Genomic DNA, 21,246 nt, shown 5'->3' with positions numbered 1-21,246 from the left:
TAATTAATAAATTTATTAAATTTTTTATCTATGATGTCATGTTCTAATTTATCAATACTTTTGCAGAGTCTTTCTTGCCATATGTTATATTCCTCATTTTTTGGAAATTTGTCTATAGTGTCTTTTACTTTAGAGATGTTGGTCGTAGTCTCCTCCAATATTTGGGTTCTTCTTCTAATAATAAGTTGGATCAGTGCTACTGATTGGTCAAAGAAGAATTTATCCCATTCTTTAGAGAAATCGGTATTCACAAGGTCTTGTGCTGGGATTTTTGAGAATGTTAGGCCCTTAGGGATATAGCCCTTTTCTATAAATTGTGTGAGGGATCTGATTTCCCATCTTTGCCTGAGTTGTTTGTGGAGGAGAGTCTCAAGCTCTCTAAATACCTCTGTGGTAGTTTGGTCCGTATTTATCCTTTCTTCTCTAGAGTCGAAGTTGAATCTTTCAACTTTTTGACGTTTGGTCTCCATATGATTCCAGATGTCCATAACTGGATGTAGAGGAGCTCACCAATTGGGTGAAAAAGATCAAAAGGAGTATATTTTGATGCAGACTATTATTTACAGATTACCGGAACAGCGATGGGCACCAGGTTCGCCCCCAGCTATGCCAATCTATTTATGGCCGAGTGGGAAACATTAAATATAGACCACAAGCTGGGGTCGGACCTGGTGCTATGGTACCGCTATATTGATGACGTGATCTTTATCTGGAAGGGAAGTGAAATGACATTAACCTCCTTCCTGGATCAAACTAATAATAATGAATGGAACCTCCGTTTCTCCTCTAATATCAGTAAGACAAACTTAGAATTTCTGGATCTGAATATTAGAGTTGAACAGAACAAATTATTATGTTCCACATACCAAAAACCCACAGCTAGAAACAGTTTTATCCTGTATTCTAGCTGTCATTTACCCAGGTGGCTGCTCAATATTCCAAGCAGCCAATTCAGACGTCTGAAGAGGAATTGTACTCAGAATGAAACCTTTGAGCAAGAAGCAGAATTTCTAAAATTACACTTCAAGGATAAAAAGTACCCCATAAAATGTATTGAAGAATCATTAAACAAGATCAAACAATTGGATAGACAGTCCTTTTTTAACAAAACGCCCAAAGACACTGTAAATCTGACAGAACAAGAAAAAAAAATGCCAGGATTGGAACGTACAAACATAATTCTTCCTTTTAACACACAATACAAAAAAAAAATTGAAAAAATTCTAAACAAACACTGGCACTTTATTCAGAAAGACAAAACCATTGGAGAACTACTACCTAATAAACCGATTATAATTTACACCAAGGCCCCAAATTTGGGCTTAAAAATTGCCCCTACGGTAAAATCTAGTATCTCCACTCAGGATCCATCTATACATGGATGGCTCCATCTGAAAGGTTTCTACAGATGTAACACCTGTCCAAATTGTAAAAAGACACATTTTAATAAAAAAACAATAAATGTCACATCCACCTCTAATGGTTTTAAACATGAAATACAGGATTTTTTAACATGTAACAGCAAAAATGTAATTTATATCCTTCAATGCCCGTGCAAAAAACAATATATAGGACGCACGAAAAGAACTTTAAAAGAAAGAATTGCTGAACATTTTTACAAAATTAGGGGTGGATCTGATAAACATACAGTGTCGAGACATTTTAAAGTGTATCATGATCAAAACCCAGACTGTCTTTCCTTTGCTGCTATTGAAAAAGTCAAACCTCATTGGAGAGGAGGCGATAACATCAAACATATGTCTCGTGTTGAGACACGATTTATATTTAATTTTAATTCAATTATACCCCTGGGCTTAAATGCTGAATCTGAACTCTTCGGCTTCTTATAAAGTACTCTTGTGGGGGTGGAGGCCCCCCTCCCGATGTGGCCCAGAGGTGGAATTAATACCCACTCTGGTCCATCTTGGGTGGGCGGCCCCCATCCGCATATTCTCCTCTCCAATGACCTTACAAACAAGTTAGAAACAATGAACAATAATTACAGTATCAATACAGTTTTAACAGGTTCTGCATCATTTTAATCATATTGTTATATCTGAAATATTGCTACATCACATGTAATGCAGCAGCTTAAAATATAGAACCGATAAGAACTGCTATATCCTGTGCCTTTATATATGATAAACATTTGCAGCTTATAAAAGTAATGAATGTATATTTTTGAACATTTTATATTCAAGACTTTTACTTTTATATATATTTTCTTTTATTGCAAATTTTGTACTCTCTATTAATTTTTTATCCCCATATTGCATTGTATGATATAAAATTATTGAAAACCAGCATAACCTGCACCCACAAATATAGGGGACAGTAAAACGCATATGCATCAAAGGAACTGCATCTGCGTTTTAAAAAACTGCATTGATAAATTATATAGAAATCACTGCAAAATGAAAACGGGATCTAATTGAGAAACGCCAGATAATAGGACCGCTAAAACCGATTTTTAGTACAATACTTGGAAATACCTTTCCTTATATAAAAATAACAACTATTTAGACTGTTCCATGCCAGAGTTTCCATACGATCAGATCCAAAATCCACTTTTTTGCTCTAGCTCACCTTAAGGGATGTTGGGTATAAAAAGAGGGTCAAAACCCTCTTACAGACCACCACTGAGGAAGGGGCCAGGAAAGGACCCCGAAACGCGTCTGGTTATTGCACTCGGACATCAGCTGATGAAAAAACTCACGAGACCCCAACATCCCGACAATTGAACTTTGACTCTGCCGGAAGTATACCCTTTTTTGCTAGTGTGGAAGAAACACCTTGTTACTCATCAACCAGGTCCAGGCTTGCAGCATCGGTGAATATCATCAGAAGACTTCTCACGCCGAGAGCTATACGCTCATTTCAACCACCTCAAGCAAGCGACCAGACTCAGGTACCGCCGAATCTAATACAGTGAGCCTCGTGGGACGCCACGGTTATACTCACATTAGACGGCGTATAACAGGTGTATTATACCCATTTAAATATATGTCCACCTAGCCACATTGAATCAAAGCACTTTATACGAAGTGAACTAACACAGGGATACTAATTTGCTTTTGACTATTGACAACTATTGGATACCATATCTGGCGCATCTATTGTACTAACCAGTGACTTATCGCACATTCATTACAATATTCCGATCTGGACACTTTATTTGGCGTACTCCCCGAACTTATCAGCAGTCTACCAAATATTTATTCTAATCATCTGTATATGTACTGTGAATAATTGCTCCCTTTTTTTTTTTTTTTTTAGGCCTATTATATTTTTAATATTGTCTAAGTTATATATATATATGACTGCATTTTATTATAGGTGTATTTATTTTTGAACATCAATTTTTTATATACCATATTATTATTGATTCTGCTGCATTTTAGATATAGGGCTATATATAAATAATAAATATTTTGCTATATATCCGTTTGTTCTCTAATTGGTCCAGCTGGTGAGTGCTCAGTCTTCCTACACATTTTTATACATTATCTAACCTATGACTGGGTGAGTCATATTAGACTTAGTAGCACCCATTTCCACACCTGTATGTGGAGTGAGCCACCATACTATAAATATACTAATTTCACACTTAGCTTTTTTTTGCCAATATAATGCAGACGGATCCGTTCTGAACGGAGCCTCCGTCTGCATTATTATGATCGGATCCGTTCAGAACGGATCCGATCAAACGCTAGTGTGAAAGTAGCCTAAGCTGATTTTTTGGGTATCTCTCCTCACTTATGTACACACTGACTAAAACATTAGTCATGGCTCATAACTAGCTCTAGTACACGAGGCAACACATTATAAAGCCGTATGCTGCCCTTCTTCATTCCTACCTTCATTTTAATTTACCTTCTCCTCAATTCAACCCTTTTCAAAGACCTACCAGAAGAAAGGTATAAAGGGTTTAAAGTCACTGTTAATGTATATTAAACACTTGTATGTATCCAAATCATCATTTATGTCAATTACCACACATATACAGTACATACGGTAGATCTTAGCTACTATTAAAGCCAGCTGTTACTGTTAAAGTAGATGTTGGGTCCATACCATATCGCTGTGAGTAGCATAAGGCTTCGTTCACATCACTGTTCAGCCTTTTCGTTCTCCTGCTCCGTTTAGGAGCAGGAGAACGGAAAGGACGGATTCGGCACATAACTGAGCCGAAAGGAACTTAAGGAACCCATAAACTATAATGGGGTCCGTTAGGTTTCCGCTCAGAAGATGATTTTGGAGCGGAGAAAAATTGTGCATGCAGGACTTTTGTCTCCGCTTCAAAAATCTTCTTCTGAGCGGAAACCTAATGGACCACATTATAGTCTATGGGGCCGTGGGCACCATTGGCCTCAGTTATGTGCCTAATCCGTCCTTTCCGTTCTCCTTCTCCTAAACGGAGCGGAGAACGGAAAGGCTGAACGGTGGTGTGAAGCCTAAGTTTGACAGAAATCAGGATAAAATAATCTAATTAAAAGAGCTTATGAGCAGTGGCGTGCTTAGAGTGTTTGGCACCCGGGGTGGGTCATTTCATTGGCACCCCCCCCCAATACTTGAGCACATACCTGTCATGTAGACCTTCTCTTTCCTCTTCTCCTCCGTTAGACCGCCATGAGAAATTCTTTCAGCCGCATGTCGTCTCTATGAATATGAAAGGTGAAATCTGATTGGTTGCTATGGGTAACTAAGCCAGTTCTACTTTACACCAGTTTGATAAATTATCCCAAATGTCCCTATAGTGTCTACAGCAGCTATAATGTCCCCTAGAGTGCCCCCAGTAATAATAACACCTTATATTGTGCTCCAGGTAATAATCCTTGTATAGTGCCCCCAGAAATAATAGAATGGCCCCTACAGTGCCTCCTTAATAGCAAGGCCCCCATGCTTCCCCCCACACAGTAATTTCCCCCATACTGCCCCCCACACAGTAGTGTCCACCACACAGTAATTTCCCCCACACTGCCCCCACACAGTAGTGCCCCCCACGCTGCCCCCACACAGTAGTGCCCCCCACGCTGCCCCCCACACAGTAGTGTTCCCCACGCTGCCCCCCACACAGTAGTGTCCCCCACACAGTAATTTCCCCCACACTGCCCCCCACACAGTAGTGTCCCCCCATGCTGCCCCCCACACAGTAGTCCCCCCACACAGTAATTTCCCCCACACTGCCCCCCACACAGTAGTGTCCCCCCACGCTGCCGCCCACACAGTAATTTCCCCCACACTTCCCCCCCCACAGTAGTCCCCCCACACAGTAGTGTCTCCCCATGCTGCCCCCCACACAGTAGTCCCCCCACACAGTAGTGTCCCCCATGCGGCCCCCAACACAGTAGTGTCCCTCACACAGTAGTGTCCCCCACACAGTAGTCCCCCCACACAGTAGTGTCCCTTATGCTGCCCCCCACACAATAGTGTCCCCCACACAGTAATTTCCCCCACACAGTAGTGTCCCCCCACGCTGCCCCCACACAGTAGTCCCCCCACACAGTAGTGTCCCCCACACTGCCCCCCACACAGTAGTGTCCCCCACGCTGCCCACTACACAGTAGTGTCCCCCACGCTGCCCCCCACACAGTAGTGTCCCCCACGCTGCACCCCACACAGTATTGTCCCCTACGCTGCCCCCCACACAGTAGTGTCCCCCACACTGCCCCCCACACAGTAGTGTCCCCCACACTGCAGTGTCCCCCACATTGCCATCCCTCCTATAATAAATTGCCCCACCCACTGTGTCACACAGTATCCCACCATATTCCCCCCACGTCCTCCTGTGTGCACCCCCTTCATGTCCCCCAAAGTTGCCACATTATAAAATAAAAGTTTTCCCCCACACGTCCTCTGTCCACCCCGGCCCCCTCATGTCCCCCTAAGTTGCCACATGAAAGAAAAAAGAAGGAAAGAAACCCTAAAAGCTAAATACTTACCTGCACTTGCTTGCAGAGTCCCGGCACTGTGCTGCTGAGTCCCGGTGTTCTGCCAAATCTCTATACCTTGCCAAAAGTCTATACCGGAAGTGACGCGGCCGCAACCGGAAGTGACGAGATCGCCAAGGAATCAGCTGGAGGAAGGTGTGCGCGGCGCTGCGCAAGCGTACATCCACCGGCTTAGCAAATAATTAGTTCACTACCGGCCTGAAGCCTATTGCGGTGATCGGAGGCGGGGCAGGGAACTATGCGCTCCACTCCCTGCCCTGCCGCAGTATGTGGGACTGGGTCACGGGTGTCAGTGCTTTAGCAATGAGCGCTTCCATCTGTATTGATGGAAGCGCTCATTGCTTCTGGGCCTGCTGGGCCCTGTCGGAGCCGGCACCCGGGGCGCACCGCCCCCCCTCCCGCCTTCCCCGGGGCACGCCACTGCTTATGAGTAGTGTAAAGTTTTCGGTTTGCAACTTTCAATCTTCATGGTTCCGCATAGATGTAAGATATTAAACAGTGTGTTGTCCTCTGGAAGGTCTCCCTTAATACACTATCTTGACTTTCCTACTTATGATTACCGTAATTCATGTTAACCTATTTTCCTTCAGAGTATTTATTGCTTTAAAGCTCTTATTTTCCTCTTACAGTATCTTACAAAAGTGAGTACACCCCTCACATTTTTGTGAATATTATATTATATCTTTTCATGGGACAACACTGAAGATATAACACTTTAATACAATGTAAAGTAGTCAGTGTACAGCTTGTATAACAGTGTAAATTTGGTGTGCCCTCAATATAACTTAACACATAGCCATTAATGTCTAAACCGCAGGCAACAAAAGTGAGTACACCCCTAAGTAAAAATGGCCAAATTGTGCCCAAAGTGTCAATATTTTGTGTGACCACCATTATTTTCCAGCACTGTCTTAACTCTCTTGGACATGGAGTTAACTAGAGCTTCACAGGTTGCCACTGGAATCCTCTTCCACTCCTCTATGACGACATCATGGAGCTTGTGGATAGTGATGGACGAACATCGATCGTGATCGCACGAACGTGATCAAATGTTCGCGAACAACAAGTTTCGCGGCAGGCCCCATTCACTTTAATGGTAGGCTAACCTGAAAAACCTTCAGCTCATATTTTCAGCCACCAAATACTTAGTAGAAGTTACAAATAGTCCCACAATGACAAAAATTCCAACAAAAAATATGTATCTTAATCAGGGGACATTTTTAAGCATCTTAAAGGGACATTTTCTGAAATGTGCCCACGGGAGTACGGGCCTTAAAAATTAGGCATTCACCTGACATAAAAGAAATTCTGATTATGTGGCTCGAGGTACATTATGTGGTCAATGGATAAAAATTGTACTGTAGGCCACAGGACTACAGGCCCAAACATTAGGCATTCACAGGACAGAAAAGATCAAGTGATTATGTGGCCGGAGGTATATTACACGGTCAATGGATATCAATTTTACTGCAGGCCAGTACAAATACAGGTCCAATACGTAGGTTTAAAATAACTAAAAATATAAAATTGGGTTAAAAACCTGGCTAACGAAATCCCCCCTCTGGAAAAAAAAACTAATGATAATAGTTATAATTTGATAACACAAATGCTGCACTACCCAATTGCGCTATATAGAAAGTATATTATTGGTATATCACACCCCTGCCTCAATCAGTTTTTTGGGGGGCAACTGGTATATCACACCAGTAGAAATTATTGGTTCCAATGTCGTTTGTCACTCTGTGTAGATGCGGTAACGCAGCAGAAGCGCACACAAATGCTGCACTACCCAAATGCACTATATAGAAAGTATATAATTGGTATATAACACCCCTGCTTAAATCAGTTTTTTTGGGGGGGCAATTGGTAAATCATACCAGTAGAAATTATTTGTTTCAATGTCGTTTGTCACTATCTGTAGCTGAGGTAACGCAGCAAAACCGTAAACAAATGCTGCACTACCCAAATGCACTATATAGAAAGTATATTATTGATATATCACACCCCTGCTTCAATCAGTTTTTTCGGGGGGCAACTGGTATATCACACCAGTAGAAATTATTTGTTCCAATAGCGTTTGTCCCTCTGTATAGCTGCGGTATCACAGCAGGACCGCACACAACTGATGCACAATACAAATGCACTATAATATATTTTCTATGTTAGAAAGTATATTATAAGTATATTACACCCCTCAGTAAGTCACACCTATCGATAGCACAACTGTACCAGTCCTTAAAAGGACTTTTGTGGCCCTATTAGCTAGCGTTTGGTGTCCCTAACAGTCGGTCCCTGCTCCACACAGCAACCTCTCCCTACACTGGCAAAAGACTGAATGTAAAATGGCGCCCAGATCAGGTTTATTTATAAGGTAGGGGTGTGTCCATGTGCTGAAACGTCTCAATTGGCTGTCCTGTACCACCTGATGGATGTGTCATGGGTCAAAGTTCTTCACAATGTAAAAGAATATGGCGCCGGTGGACATCACCATATGTTCGCCAGTTTGGCGAACCACAAGGCCATCTCTACTTGTGGATGTTAGAGACCTTGTGCTCCTCCACCTTCCACTTGAGGATACCCCACAGATGTTCAATAGGGTTTAGGTCTGTAGACATGCTTTGCCTTCCAGCACCTTTACCCTCAGTTTAATTAGCAGGGCAGTTGTCAACTTGGAGGTGTGTTTGGGGTCATTATTGTGTTGAAATATAGCCCTGCAGCCTAGTTTCCAAGGAGAGGGGATCATGCTCTGCTTCATTATGTCACAGTACATGTTGACATTCATGGTTCCCTCAATGAACTAGCTCCCCACAGCTCGCAGCACTCAAGCAGCCCCAAACCATTACACTCCTACTACCATGCTTAACTGTAGGCAAGACATATTAGTCTTTGTATTCCCAGTCCTCATCTGGTTACCGCCACACACGCTTTACACTATCTGAACCAAATAAGTTTATCTTGGTCTCATCAGACCACAGGACATGGTTCCAGTAATCCATGTCCTTAGTCTGCTTGTCTTCAGCGAACTGTTTGCAGGCTCTACGGTACATTCACATGTCTGCATTATGGGTCCACAACCGTTCCACAATTTTGCAGAAAGGGTGCGGACCCATTCATTTTTAATAGGGCTGGAAAAGATGCGGACAGAACACTGTGTGCTGTCCGCATCCGCACTTCTGTTCCTGCGGCCATGCAAAAAATAGAACATGTCCTATTCTTGTCCACAGCCACGGACAAGAAAAGGCATTTCCATTAGAGTGCCGGCCATGTGCGGTCCTCAATTTGTGTAACGCACATGGCTGGTGTCCGTGTTTTGCGGATCAAAAATTTGCGGACCGCGAAACACTTGCCAACATGAGAATGGACACTTATTGTGCATCATCTTTAGAAGAGGCCTCCTTCTGGGATGACAGCAATGCAGACCAATTTGGATGCAGTGTGCTGTGTATGGTCTGAGCACTGACAGGCTGACCCCCCACCCCTTTAACCTCTGCAGCAATGCTGGCAACACTCATACGTCTATTTTGAAAAGGCAACCTCTGGATATGATGCTGAGCACATGGACTCAACTTCTTTGGCCGACCATGTCGAGGCCTGTTCTGGTGGAATCTTGTTAAACAGCTGTACGGTCTTGTGTGGATACCTTTTACAGATTTTGCATAGGTGCTCTGGAACTTCATGTTATGACCTGTCATCTATACTATATTCCTTCCTTCCCTGTTTGCTTCACATCTTAATATTTACATTCTCCAATAGTCTGTCCTCCTTCTGTCCATATTTCCCTCCCTTGTTTTTCCAGTCTTCACGAGTCAACTATTCTTTGACATCTTGCAGACTCACTAGAACTCTTTTTTTCTCTCCTTGCTTCTCCATCTTTACCCCTTTCTTTTCACCCTCCTCCTCTCTCCAGTCCCCCTCCCCCTCTTCCCACTCTCCTTCCCTAGTCAATCACTTTCATACGTTTACTCATTTCCCTTCTTCCTCCTTTTGTCATATTCCTTATTTTCCATTACACTTATCTTTAGTCTTCTGTAAGAGCTACATATGCACACTCTTTCTGTTTCAGTACAATTTAAGACACTTTACACACTAAAAATCATTCACTTTTATTCCCACCATATTGTTCTTCCAATTATCTTTCTTCTCTACTTATGCAATGTACTGAAAGTAAACATTCCTTCCTTGCATCTATCAGTTTTTTTTTCAGTTCTTTCATTCGCCTTCTGTTCTTTTGTTTTGACTACCTTCATTATCTATCTATCTATCTATCTATCTATCTATCTATCTATCTATCTATCTATCTTTTATTCATTCCATCCTTCAATCCATGTGCTGGAAGTAAACATTCCTTCTTTTCGTACTTCCCTCTTGTTCTTTTTTTTATTTACTTTCTTTTCTTCTGTTCATGTTGTCTCCTTAACTTTCTTAATTTCTTCTTTCCTTCTGTTGTTCCTCCTGTCTTTTATACAGAAGGTAAACATTGCCCATAGTACAATATCATGTTCCCTCTTGATCTCCTCCCCTTCTTTACTCAGTACATTCGCTTGCATCACTTTTACTTTCCAACCTTATCATATTTGCTCACTGCCATCTGTCCTCCTTGTCTCATACTTCAGTTCTCCTCCAATCTCCCCTAAGAACTTCATATATCAACTCCGCCTGCATCACCTCTTCTCTCTCCCATCACTAACACTCACCAGCGGCCACTTACACTTTTCTCCCCCCTTTTGCACTCCCCTTCCTTCTACTCTCCCCACTCTACCCCCTCCTTCTCCCTACCCTTCCCCTTGTTTCTCTCTTCTCCCACATCCCCCTCCCATTCTTCCCACTCCCCCCCTTTCCCTTTTTCTCCTCCCTCTCTCACTACTTCTTCCTCCCCTCCCTCCTCTTTCCCTGCCCCCTCCCTCTCTTGTCTTTTGCTAGAGCAAGCAACAAGGATTTGGAAGTAATGCGGTGCTGCTGCGTGGAGATTAGGACGAGACCTGAATATTTATGAGCTGGCTTGGGGGAAACTGCCTTGCACACTCACTGTGTGTTTACTTGCTTCTTTGTTCCTCCCCATTTCCATCAAACTTGAAACACTTTCTTTATCCTCCTCCTCCTGTGACACTACTTCTCCTTTTTTTTTTCTTCCTGGATATACTTTGTTTGCGCAAAGAACCATAGATTCCATATTTTCCTCACCTCCTTATAAACTACTTGCACGGATGAAGCAAGATCCACAGGTAAATGAGGTTGTTTTTTGCATTTTTATGTTCTTTCTTCTGGTTCCTTTTGGTTGTGCTTCTTGGATTGGTTATGTTGTGATGGAGTACAGTTGTGCACCGCAAGGATGACAAACTTTATCAGCTTGGCATCTTTCATGGTGGGATCATGGTCATGGAAAGGAGTAGACTCATCTTAGTTCTTTTTCCATGGATATTTACAGGAAAGAGGTAGGAGATACTCATTGAGATCCATCTATCACTTTGCTTCCTTCCCCATCATTAACATCTTTCGACTCTCACCACGGGGAGGGGGGTTTGAAACCCATCTCCCTTCGAGCTCTTGTACTTGGACCATCAGAACTCTTTTAGATGGCTGTTACCTACAGTTTGTTGTCCTCCTGCATGGTTTCTGGTAAGGGAAGAAGAAGTTGTCACTGCAAGAGTCCATCCAAGATGAATCATGACATACCCCTCAATGACACACCAGTAACATGATGTACACTCATGTCTGTCGTATTCACTCATTCTCTACTTTGTGAACACCCTATAACAGTGTGGCATTCCAGTTAAGCCATGTCAAGGTTGTTGAGTTCATTGTGTGCACCATTTTTCTCTAGAACCACACTCACATAGGACTACTAGTTACATAGCTTTTCTTTGGCTTTTTTTTTCTAGGCGTCCATTTTGAGTTGGTCGACATGTTTTAGGAAGGTGTACAAAACGTGCACTCTTTGGATGACTTTGATTAGAGGAGGTGGGAGAGCGGGTGTTTATTTCATGAGTGGCTCAGCGGCAGCAGATGGGTGTTGGAAGTGCCCTTTGTTGCAGATTGCTGCGGCAGCCGATCCATTGAGCACTTTTTTTTCCTCCTCCTCTCTTTACTGAGACACTTTCACTCTCTTTTCTTGGCACGACAAAGTTAACTCTGTGCTTGCCAGAAGTAAAAAAAAAAATGGAAAAACTTTAGTGTGCACCTTCTATAAGATATAGTAAACAGGTGCCTTGAGGAAGGGTGCATAGGGATACAAGTAGATCGTAGAATATAAGTTGCATTGTATGGTATATTCATTGCTGCTATGTATAATAGTGTGGGGGTTCTTAGCACACATTTTGATGAAATTGCATGTGCCCACCTGCCACGTCATGGCAATCTGGGTTCGTATGCTAACATATTATTTGTATAACAGGAGACATACTTGCTTGCCAGAAGTGTAGTCCCCCCCCCCCCTTCTAGCCCTCCTCCCTGGTTGTTCTGTGCCGGAAATGGGAGGGGGAGGCAATGTGTGTTGTGTGGTCGTGCGCCTTTCAGCACCATGGACAGATGCCATTGAAAAGCTTTCTTCTTCCTCTCGGTGTAGTGCAATGCACAATCAGAACTTTCACACTGTGCCTTGTAGAAGAACCCCTGAGTGTGTGTGTGTGTACAGGGGGTACTGGTTGTTGTTTTGTGATACCCTAGGGTGTGTTTGTGCTGCTTTCATATTTCTTTCCACCCCCCACCCTCTTTGAATGAATCGATCGAGCTTCCTTAGGAATGCAGCAGTTTTCAGCACTAAACTTAAGACAGCTCCTTTTCCTTTCGACCTCTCCTAATCCCCCATCCCTCATTTATCCTCATCTGTTGCCTCAGGTCCTTGATTTAAGCTTCTTCTCCTACTTCTGCTCGAGTTTGGAAACCTTGTCATGTTAATGAGGGTCTGTCAGCACTCTCAGTTTGATAGTGGAAGCTTCCATTTTGTGTGTGGAAAGGGGTGTTGGTTTTTTTCTTAACATGGAGAAAAGTCTGCAGAGTTTGAGATGGGGGATGGGGCCCCATTCATGCTGAACATTACCATTTTGATTGCTTTGATGCCATTTTCGGAGGGGGAGGGGATAAAATCCACCCCCCCCCCCCCCCTTTCCACCTTCTACTCACATAGAACACACAAAGATGTTTAATCACAGTACGCAATCAGAAATCAGATACTTTCCTATTTAGCAAAACAAATCTTTCACCGAAGGTTGTTAGACCTTTAATGGAGTACCAGGAGCAAGCTGTTGACTTCAGTTCCTATCAATGGTGCAGATTTTTTTTTCTACCGCAACAATGCAATGCTGGGTCCTCTCAGCCTGTTTATATTCCGCTTTACGAAGCACATCTGCAGTCATTTCTCCTGCATGGGGAAGAAGTATAGGCACCCTACTCATATGCCTAGAAGATCTCCTCCCCGACTCCATATTGATATACATGCATATATTGGTGTTTTACTCCTATATTATGATGAAATATGATTGGGGGGGTCAATATAGATTGGATTGTAGTCAGCTGGAGCAGTCCATCTTTTTATGCATTTCTACACACACAAGTCAATTCATGATCAACAATTGTAGAGTTTAAGAAGAGTTTATGCTTACAGTATGGAACACTGTTGGGAATAAATGACTGTATTATTAGGCCTTCATCTATTAGTTTGGAGTAGCTACGTGTGTCATGTCCTCTCCACCATAATGACTGCAGACCATCTCACATTCCACTCCAGATTTTTTTTTTGCTTCTTAAGTTTTTTTTTTTGCTGTCTTTTTTCACCTGCTAATATTATCTTGTGTCCGTCCGCCACCGTCGCCGCCATTATCTTTCTTAGTTTATAGAACTGCTTCATAAACTGTACTTTGAGCGAGTGATTTATCGTCACACATTATCATTCAGTTCATTGCTCCATTTTTTCCATTGCTCTATAAATCTCATTGGCCGAGGTCTAATAATCTGATGCGTGTTGTCATCCCATCCCGCTACTGACTTAATTCTTGTCACACAACATGCAGCCAGTTAAATATGGAGCTTGTTGAGGAAGGGCTGCAGCACTGTGGGGGGATTGAGACCACAGCTGCTTGTTTGCATTACATATTGCCTTGATGATATTACCTTGCCCTTTGTTTTTTTGAATCCATCGGCTTCTTGTGTTCGGTGAAGGAACTTATTTACGCAGTTGCGGTTTCTGCCGTCGCTTTTAACGATGATCGATGATGATAAAGTTTATAAAACATCTTTATTAGTCAATCCCATGATTCCTCCGCACATAGCGTCAGTGCCGGGTATTGTCCTAGCACAAGTTTGCCCTTTAGACCTTTCATCATTAATGGATGTTTATTGCCTTCTTACGGTTGTCAAGTGTCTCTCTTTTGTATACTGTGTATGCAATGGTGACAACGTATTGACTGTTTTATCAATGTCATTTCATTTTGTCCTGATGTTCATACACCTTCGCCAATGTGATATGTGAAGATGTGATTAGAGGTGATCTCCAGGCCATCACAAGCTGGCCATACACATGAAATAATTTAACCAAATGTGAAGACTGGACCAAAGTTGGGGTGCTGTCCAGATATAACATAAGGAAAATCTCCCTTCAATGATGTGATTCAAGGACTATCCATAGGTTATAAGGTGTCCTGTTAGTTACCGTCTATTGGTGCGTAGTATACCATAGAGAGCATAAATAGTACTGTCATATAGGGCAAAAATATCCATACCATACACTACTTAATTATTATTATTATATAGTGCCCAAATAATGCCATACAGTGCACAAATGTCCTTACTAGGCTTAATATAGGGTGATTATAGTAAATCATGTGGGCCATGGGAAGCTCCGTCTCTACTAAGCCCCGCCCCTCTTCTTCACACTTTAGAAACGTGTCGAAAAGCACCCAAAAAATCACATTAGGCACAAATATGACATTCTCCATAACTTTTGTCACTTTTTTGGCCTGTAATGCTTAGTAAATCTCTCCCCCATGTGTCCACATAACAATGCCATGCAATACCCACGGAAGTGCGGCACATCGTGTGCTGTCCGCATCTTTTGCTGCCCCATTGAAATCAATAGGTTCGCATCTGATCTGCAAAATTGCGGAATGGATTCGGACAGAGAAATATGGTTGTTTGAATGGGCTCTAAGGAAGGATGCAGCTGTCCATCTGTTGGCCCATGGACCAAGAGTGGGATTGTCATGGTGTGCGTTCTGTGTGCTCAAGTCATCAGAACCAGTGGTGAAGTGCCTTGTGTGACCATACTAGCCACATACCCCTAAAGTCGGCCTCGTGAATTTTTTTATCTTGAAGGATCAAATGAAGGGGAATCAGTTGCCATGTCAACGTGTCTATATCTCACCATGTATGGCCACCTCAAGGGTGGTGCTTTACTTGTAATACTAATACTGTACAAGAAGTGTGTGGAAACATGAATGTGTACGATGAAAATGTACAGATCTTTAAGTGATTGTGATACCAGTAACTCACAATGTCTACTGAGTCAAACAAAATGGCTGCTGCCAATAGCCATCTTTCACGGACATCTGATATATGATATATGTAATAATAAAATGGCTGACCTGATATCCATGTCTACAGTCTGATACGCTGCCACCTGTAGGCTGGAGCTTGTAGTTCTACAACGGCCTAAAAGGTTTTCCAGGACTGCTGAAAACTTTACTTCTGGCAGAAGATGTTTCTTTTGTTGGGAGGGCTTCTGTAATCCTGGTAATGTATGCACACGTATCATGGCTCTTAGCAAATCCAGAGGGATCAGAGATTTGACTGACTCTTACCATCTGCATACTTAGGCTATGCTGGATAATAGTATGGTAATTGGATGGGGTGTTTGTGCAGTGGCCTGTCAGGGAGGTGCAGAGGATGAGAGTAGTGATTGTGGTTGGTGGTACTAAGGCTACTTTCACACTAGTGTTTTGGTTTCCGTTTGTGAGATCCATTCAGGTCTCCCACAAGAGGTCCAAAACGGATCAGTTTTGCCCCAATGCATTCTGAATGGATAAAGGATCCACTCAGAATGCATCAGTTTGCCTCCGTTCCGCCTCCATTCCGCTCTGGAGGCGGACACCAAAACGTTTTGGTGTCTGCCTGACGATCCGTCCTGGCACACAATGTAAGTCAATGGGGACGGATCCGTTTTCACTGACACAATATGGCACAATAGAAAACTGATCCGTCTCCCGCTGACTTTCAATGGTGTTCAAGACGGATCCGTTTTGGCTATGTTAAAGATAATACAAACAGATCAGTTCTGAACAGATGCATGACGGATCCGCACCAAACGCGAGTGTGAAAGTTAGCCTAATGTTCAGTAGTCTGCATTGGCAACCTCCCCTCTGGCGTCCCCTGGGACCGTACATTGAATGGAGGGCCCACCCATTGCTTCCCTCGGGGCACACCCTAGTGTTGGAGCTTATGACTGGTGATAATTTGGGTTCTCCTGATGTTCGGTATTTGGCAGGATGGTGAAAGACTCAGTAACCAGGCCGGTTGATATCAATAAAAAGTCTTTCTTTACTTAAATGCAGAATAGGAGTAGTAGTACAGCTGGCAATTGCAATAGCAATGCACAATTCCAAGGCATATAACACACAGTAATCAGTCCCCAATAGCAGCGTATGGACAACAGCAATGATGAGGGTTGTAGTACTTCTTCTCTTAGTCCTTCTAAAGTCTCTCAACAGAACCTTAGGCAGGTAATAGAGTTCTTGTTAAATGCTTCTGCTTCTATCCACTATCTATCTATCATCTATCTATCTATATCTATCTATTATCTATCTATCATCTATCTATCTATATCTATCTATTATCTATCTATCATCTATCTATCCATCTATCTATCTATCATCTATATCTATCTATCTATCTATCTATCATCTATCTATCTATATCTATCTATCTATCTATCTATCTATATCTATGTATTATCTATCTATCTATCATCTATCTATCTATATCTATGTATTATCTATCTATCTATCTATCTATATCTATCTATTATCTATCTATTATCTATATATTATCTATCTATCTATCTATTATCTATCTATCTATATCTATGTATTATCTATCCTATCTATTCTAGAGGAGCGAGCGAGAGGAGCGAGGAGCGAGCGAGCGAGCGAGCGAAGATCGAGCGAGCTATGACGAGCGAGCTAGGAGCGAGCGAGCGCCTAGCGAGAGCGAGCTATCGAGCTAGAGCTATCTATCTAGCTATCTAGCTATCGATCTATCGAGCCCACGATCTATCCAGATCTATCTATCATCCACTATCTATCTATCTATCTATCTATCATCTATCTATCTTTATCTATCTCACTATCTACTATCTATCTCTATCTATCAAATCAAATCAAATCAGCTTTATTGGCAGGACTAAATACATTAGCATTGCCAAAGCAAGTGGTAAATAATTGGGTAGGGTTGGGGGTGGGGACACGTCCAGGGTGGGGGTATAGGAGTCCATGGTATATCAGGCTCCTCTCAGTCTATGGCAGGCAGTAATATATATCTATCTATCTATCTCATATCTATCTATCTATCTATCTATCTATCTATCCACTATCTATCCATCTATCTATCTATCTATCTATCTATCTATCCACTATCTATCTATCTATCTATCTATCTCATATCTATCTATCTATCTATCTATCTATCCACTATCTATCTATCTATCTATCTATCTATCTATCTATCTATCTATCTCATATCTATCTATCTATCTATCTATCTATCTATCTATCCACTATCTATCTATCTATCTATCTATCCATCTATCTCTGCAAGCCTATGGAAACAAACTTAAAATAGTTTAATTAACAATGCAGTGAGATAAAATACCGATCATTACTCACCTCACAGATCTCACACAGGAAATGTCTTGGACTGGCCACTCAGCCGATCGCTGGCTGCAGTAGTGAACCACCTCGGTCAGTGATCGGCTGAGCAGACCGTCCAAGCAATTTCTTTTGTGTCGAGCCTGAGAACAGGAAGCGGATAGGACTATGGTCAAATTGCGGCCTCAGGGTGAGGTAAGTAATGATGATTCCATCAGAAACCCCTTTAAGATGAGTTGAGTATGTCAAATGCAATTATGTTGCATTAGCAAATTAAGTTCTGCTACTTCTCCATATGTTTAGAATTACACATATGTTAAATGGCATTCCTTTTTTTTCTCATTCTGTAGTATTTTTGGATTCTTCTTGTGCTTCACAAAAGTTCTCAAGGAGTAACATTTGTAGTGCAAGGAATAATATTATCAGCGCCCCGTATTATACCGCAATGCTATGAGACGTGGATAGTAAAGTATGTTAGAAAATCCAATGAGAAGGAGTAGAGACAGCTCCATCCTCTGTCACCAGACACCAGAAAATGCAGTTAGCGTGTCAGGAAAAAAGTTATATGATAGCAGTGCACACCTCCCACCCCTCAACCCAGTCCTCTGGGATTACTATGGCTTTTAATAGATAGGTTCATGTAGTTGCTTATCCATCCTGACCTTGTCACCTTGGTCTTTTTCCATCCTGTATGTAGCACTTCCTGTTGCTGCACCCAACCAAACCCATGATGCACTTCTCCTTTCTCTGCCACAGCCCCCTAACACCCAGCTAGGTTACAGCTCCTCCCACCCATCTAGTTACATAGACACTCCTCCCCTATCACTGCCCCTAACAACACCCAGCTAGGTTACAGCTCCTCCCACCCAGCTAGTTACATAGACACTCCTCCCCTATCACTGCCCCTAACAACGCCCAGCTAGGTTACAGCTCCTCCCACCCAGCTAGTTACATAGACACTCCTCCCCTATCACTGCCCCTAACAACACCCAGCTAGGTTACAGCTCCTCCCACCCAGCTAGTTACATAGACACTCCTCCCCTATCACTGCCCCTAACAACACCCAGCTAGGTTACAGCTCCTCCCACCCAGCTAGTTACATAGACACTCCTCCCCTATCACTGCCCATGTTGATGCTTTGACACATCCATGAAAATAACAAAGAGCTGCATGGACATGGTCATGTGACGGGAAAAGAAATACATTACAAAATTACAGCTGCCTTCCTAATTGATTATTTTAAACTTTTTAAAGGATGCTGAAGCAAACAGGAAAACCCCTTTAAGCCCCAAGTAACTACACTTAATGAACTCAACTGCTGCAATTATCTCTGCCTAAGGCCTCATGCACACGACCGTGGTGTGTTTTGCGGTCCGCAAATCCGCAAAACAGGGATGGCGTCCGTGCGCGTTCCGCAATTTGCTTGTTTCTTGGGGTTTTAATAAGATGGTACGTGTTGATTTTGGTTTTATCGCAATTTGGAGACTTGTGTTGATAACTTGTTTCTTGGGGTTTTCATAAGATGGTATGTCTGTAGATGTATACATAAAAGAAAGTATGTAAAAAACGAAGTATTCTAACTTATTATGTCTTTGATGTATTATATGAGAGGTTCTAGTGCTACTAAATCACAATGGATATTTGAAAATGTCTGTTATTGATTCAGCTATGGTAGGCCTCAGGAACAGTATGGACCCGAACAAAGTCCATAGGAAACGGGAGAGGTGGGGTTTTGGGAATAAGCCAGAGGATTTTTATTAGGACATACCTGTAATTAAAATATAACATTTATTGAAAAGTGATCTCTGGGTCTGCTGCTTTTTTACAAATATTAACTTTTTTACTTTTATATAAATGCTGCTTGTTCAGATAATGGACCTTCTTGGATACAATGAAGTTGCTTGGCCCAGATTCAAAATCACCACCGGCAGGAGCCACGTATAGTACTGCTTTGCTCCTACATGGCAGAAGAGTCACTAGGCCACCTCAAATTCCAGAGCTACTTGTCTCTTTTGGTTACACCTCTGTACATCTTGGCATACAGAATCAATGGGGGAGATTTATCAAACTGGTGTAAAGGAAAACAGGCTTAGTTGCCCATAGCAACCAATAGGATTCCACATTTCATTTTTCACAGCTCCTTTATAAAATGAAAGGTGGAATCTGATTGGTTGCTATGGGCAACTAAGCCAGTTCTACTTTACACCAGTTTGATAAATCTCCCCAATGTACCTACCTTGTCCAGGATGTTTCTGTGCACCAGCAAGTTCATAACTTCTGACCCATGTAGCCTTCTTGAATACAGTATATACCTATAGTCTGTTATGTCTTCTCCACATTGACCACTCAAGACCATTTACATTATTTGACCAGGTCGCTCTGTTTCTTTGATGCCATTGATGCCAGGCTTCTGTGGTGAGAAGGGAGCAGAGGTGCTGTTGAAATTCCCAATACTTGTGTATAATTGTAATGTGAAGCACCCTTAAGTGTTTGAGGACTCCATTTGACGCCGTTATAAACCATCATGTTGCTAATCAGCATTGTGCATCTCCTCTCCTCTTCTATCGCCAACACACCATTAAATAGAAAAGGGAGAACAGAGATAACACACAGAGATAGGCCGATTACAACAGGTATCATTAGCATGTATGGTTGCAGTGCTTGTAGGGGTTGTCACCAAGAAATGTCACATAAATCTGCCCTGATCTACAGAGTTCCAGTCCCACCCTGTCCCATGTTATACCATGCTGAAAAATTAGTCATGAACCAGGAAGCTCAGGATGAAAGGAGCTAGAGGTTTCTCCCATATCAGTTGTTGCTGCATCGCATGATAGTATAAAAAGAGAAAGTGAATAAAAAAAAAATGAAGATAATTTTCTAATATAATAAATGAAGTCTGATGGAAAAGCATGGGTGACGCATCCTCGTCATGGTTCTTCATGTTAAATCACAAACTTCCGAGGTGCTGAGTAACTTATTACTGCCACATACTGTATGTATCTCTGTTCTAAGGCTACATTCACATGATGAATGAAAAAAGAAAATGGCCATTAAAAACCGATACACTATTCATGGCCATTTTGCATCAGCGCATGCATCCATTTTCTGGTGCAGATGCCTTTTAATGGCCAATTTGCATACATTTTGCATTCGTTTTTAATGCCCGATAAAAACGGGCATTAAAAAATGGATCTAAGGCCTCTTTCACACGACCGTTTTTTTTCTTCTGTTTACGGGCTGTTATTTGCGTTCCGTATACGGAACCATTCATGTCAATGGTTCCACAAAAAAAACTGAATGTACTCCGTATGCATTCCGTTTCCGTATTTCAGTTTTTCCGTTCCGTTGAAAGATAGACCATGTCCTATTATTGTGCGCAAATCACGTTCCGTGGCTCCATTCAAGTCAATAAGTCCGCAAAAAAAGGAACACAGAAATGCATCC

General features: G+C 42.2%; 1 protein-coding gene across 1 annotated transcript in view; it reads left to right on the top strand.

The window, feature by feature from the left end:
• Positions 1-581: 581 nt before the first annotated feature.
• Positions 582-21,246, top strand: part of PHF21B (PHD finger protein 21B) — a 115,889-nt gene continuing 95,224 nt past the window's right edge. Inside the window, exons 1-3 of the mRNA XM_044277442.1 lie at positions 582-1,167; positions 6,581-6,592; positions 10,923-11,173. Coding sequence (XP_044133377.1) covers positions 582-1,167; positions 6,581-6,592; positions 10,923-11,173 — 849 coding nt within the window. The remainder of the gene's footprint in view (positions 1,168-6,580; positions 6,593-10,922; positions 11,174-21,246) is intronic.

This window comes from Bufo gargarizans, chromosome 2 (assembly GCF_014858855.1).
Source record: "Bufo gargarizans isolate SCDJY-AF-19 chromosome 2, ASM1485885v1, whole genome shotgun sequence".
Classification (NCBI taxonomy): domain Eukaryota; kingdom Metazoa; phylum Chordata; class Amphibia; order Anura; family Bufonidae; genus Bufo; species Bufo gargarizans.
Note: the sequence above shows the minus strand (reverse complement) of the source record. Positions and strands in the feature narration are given on the sequence as shown.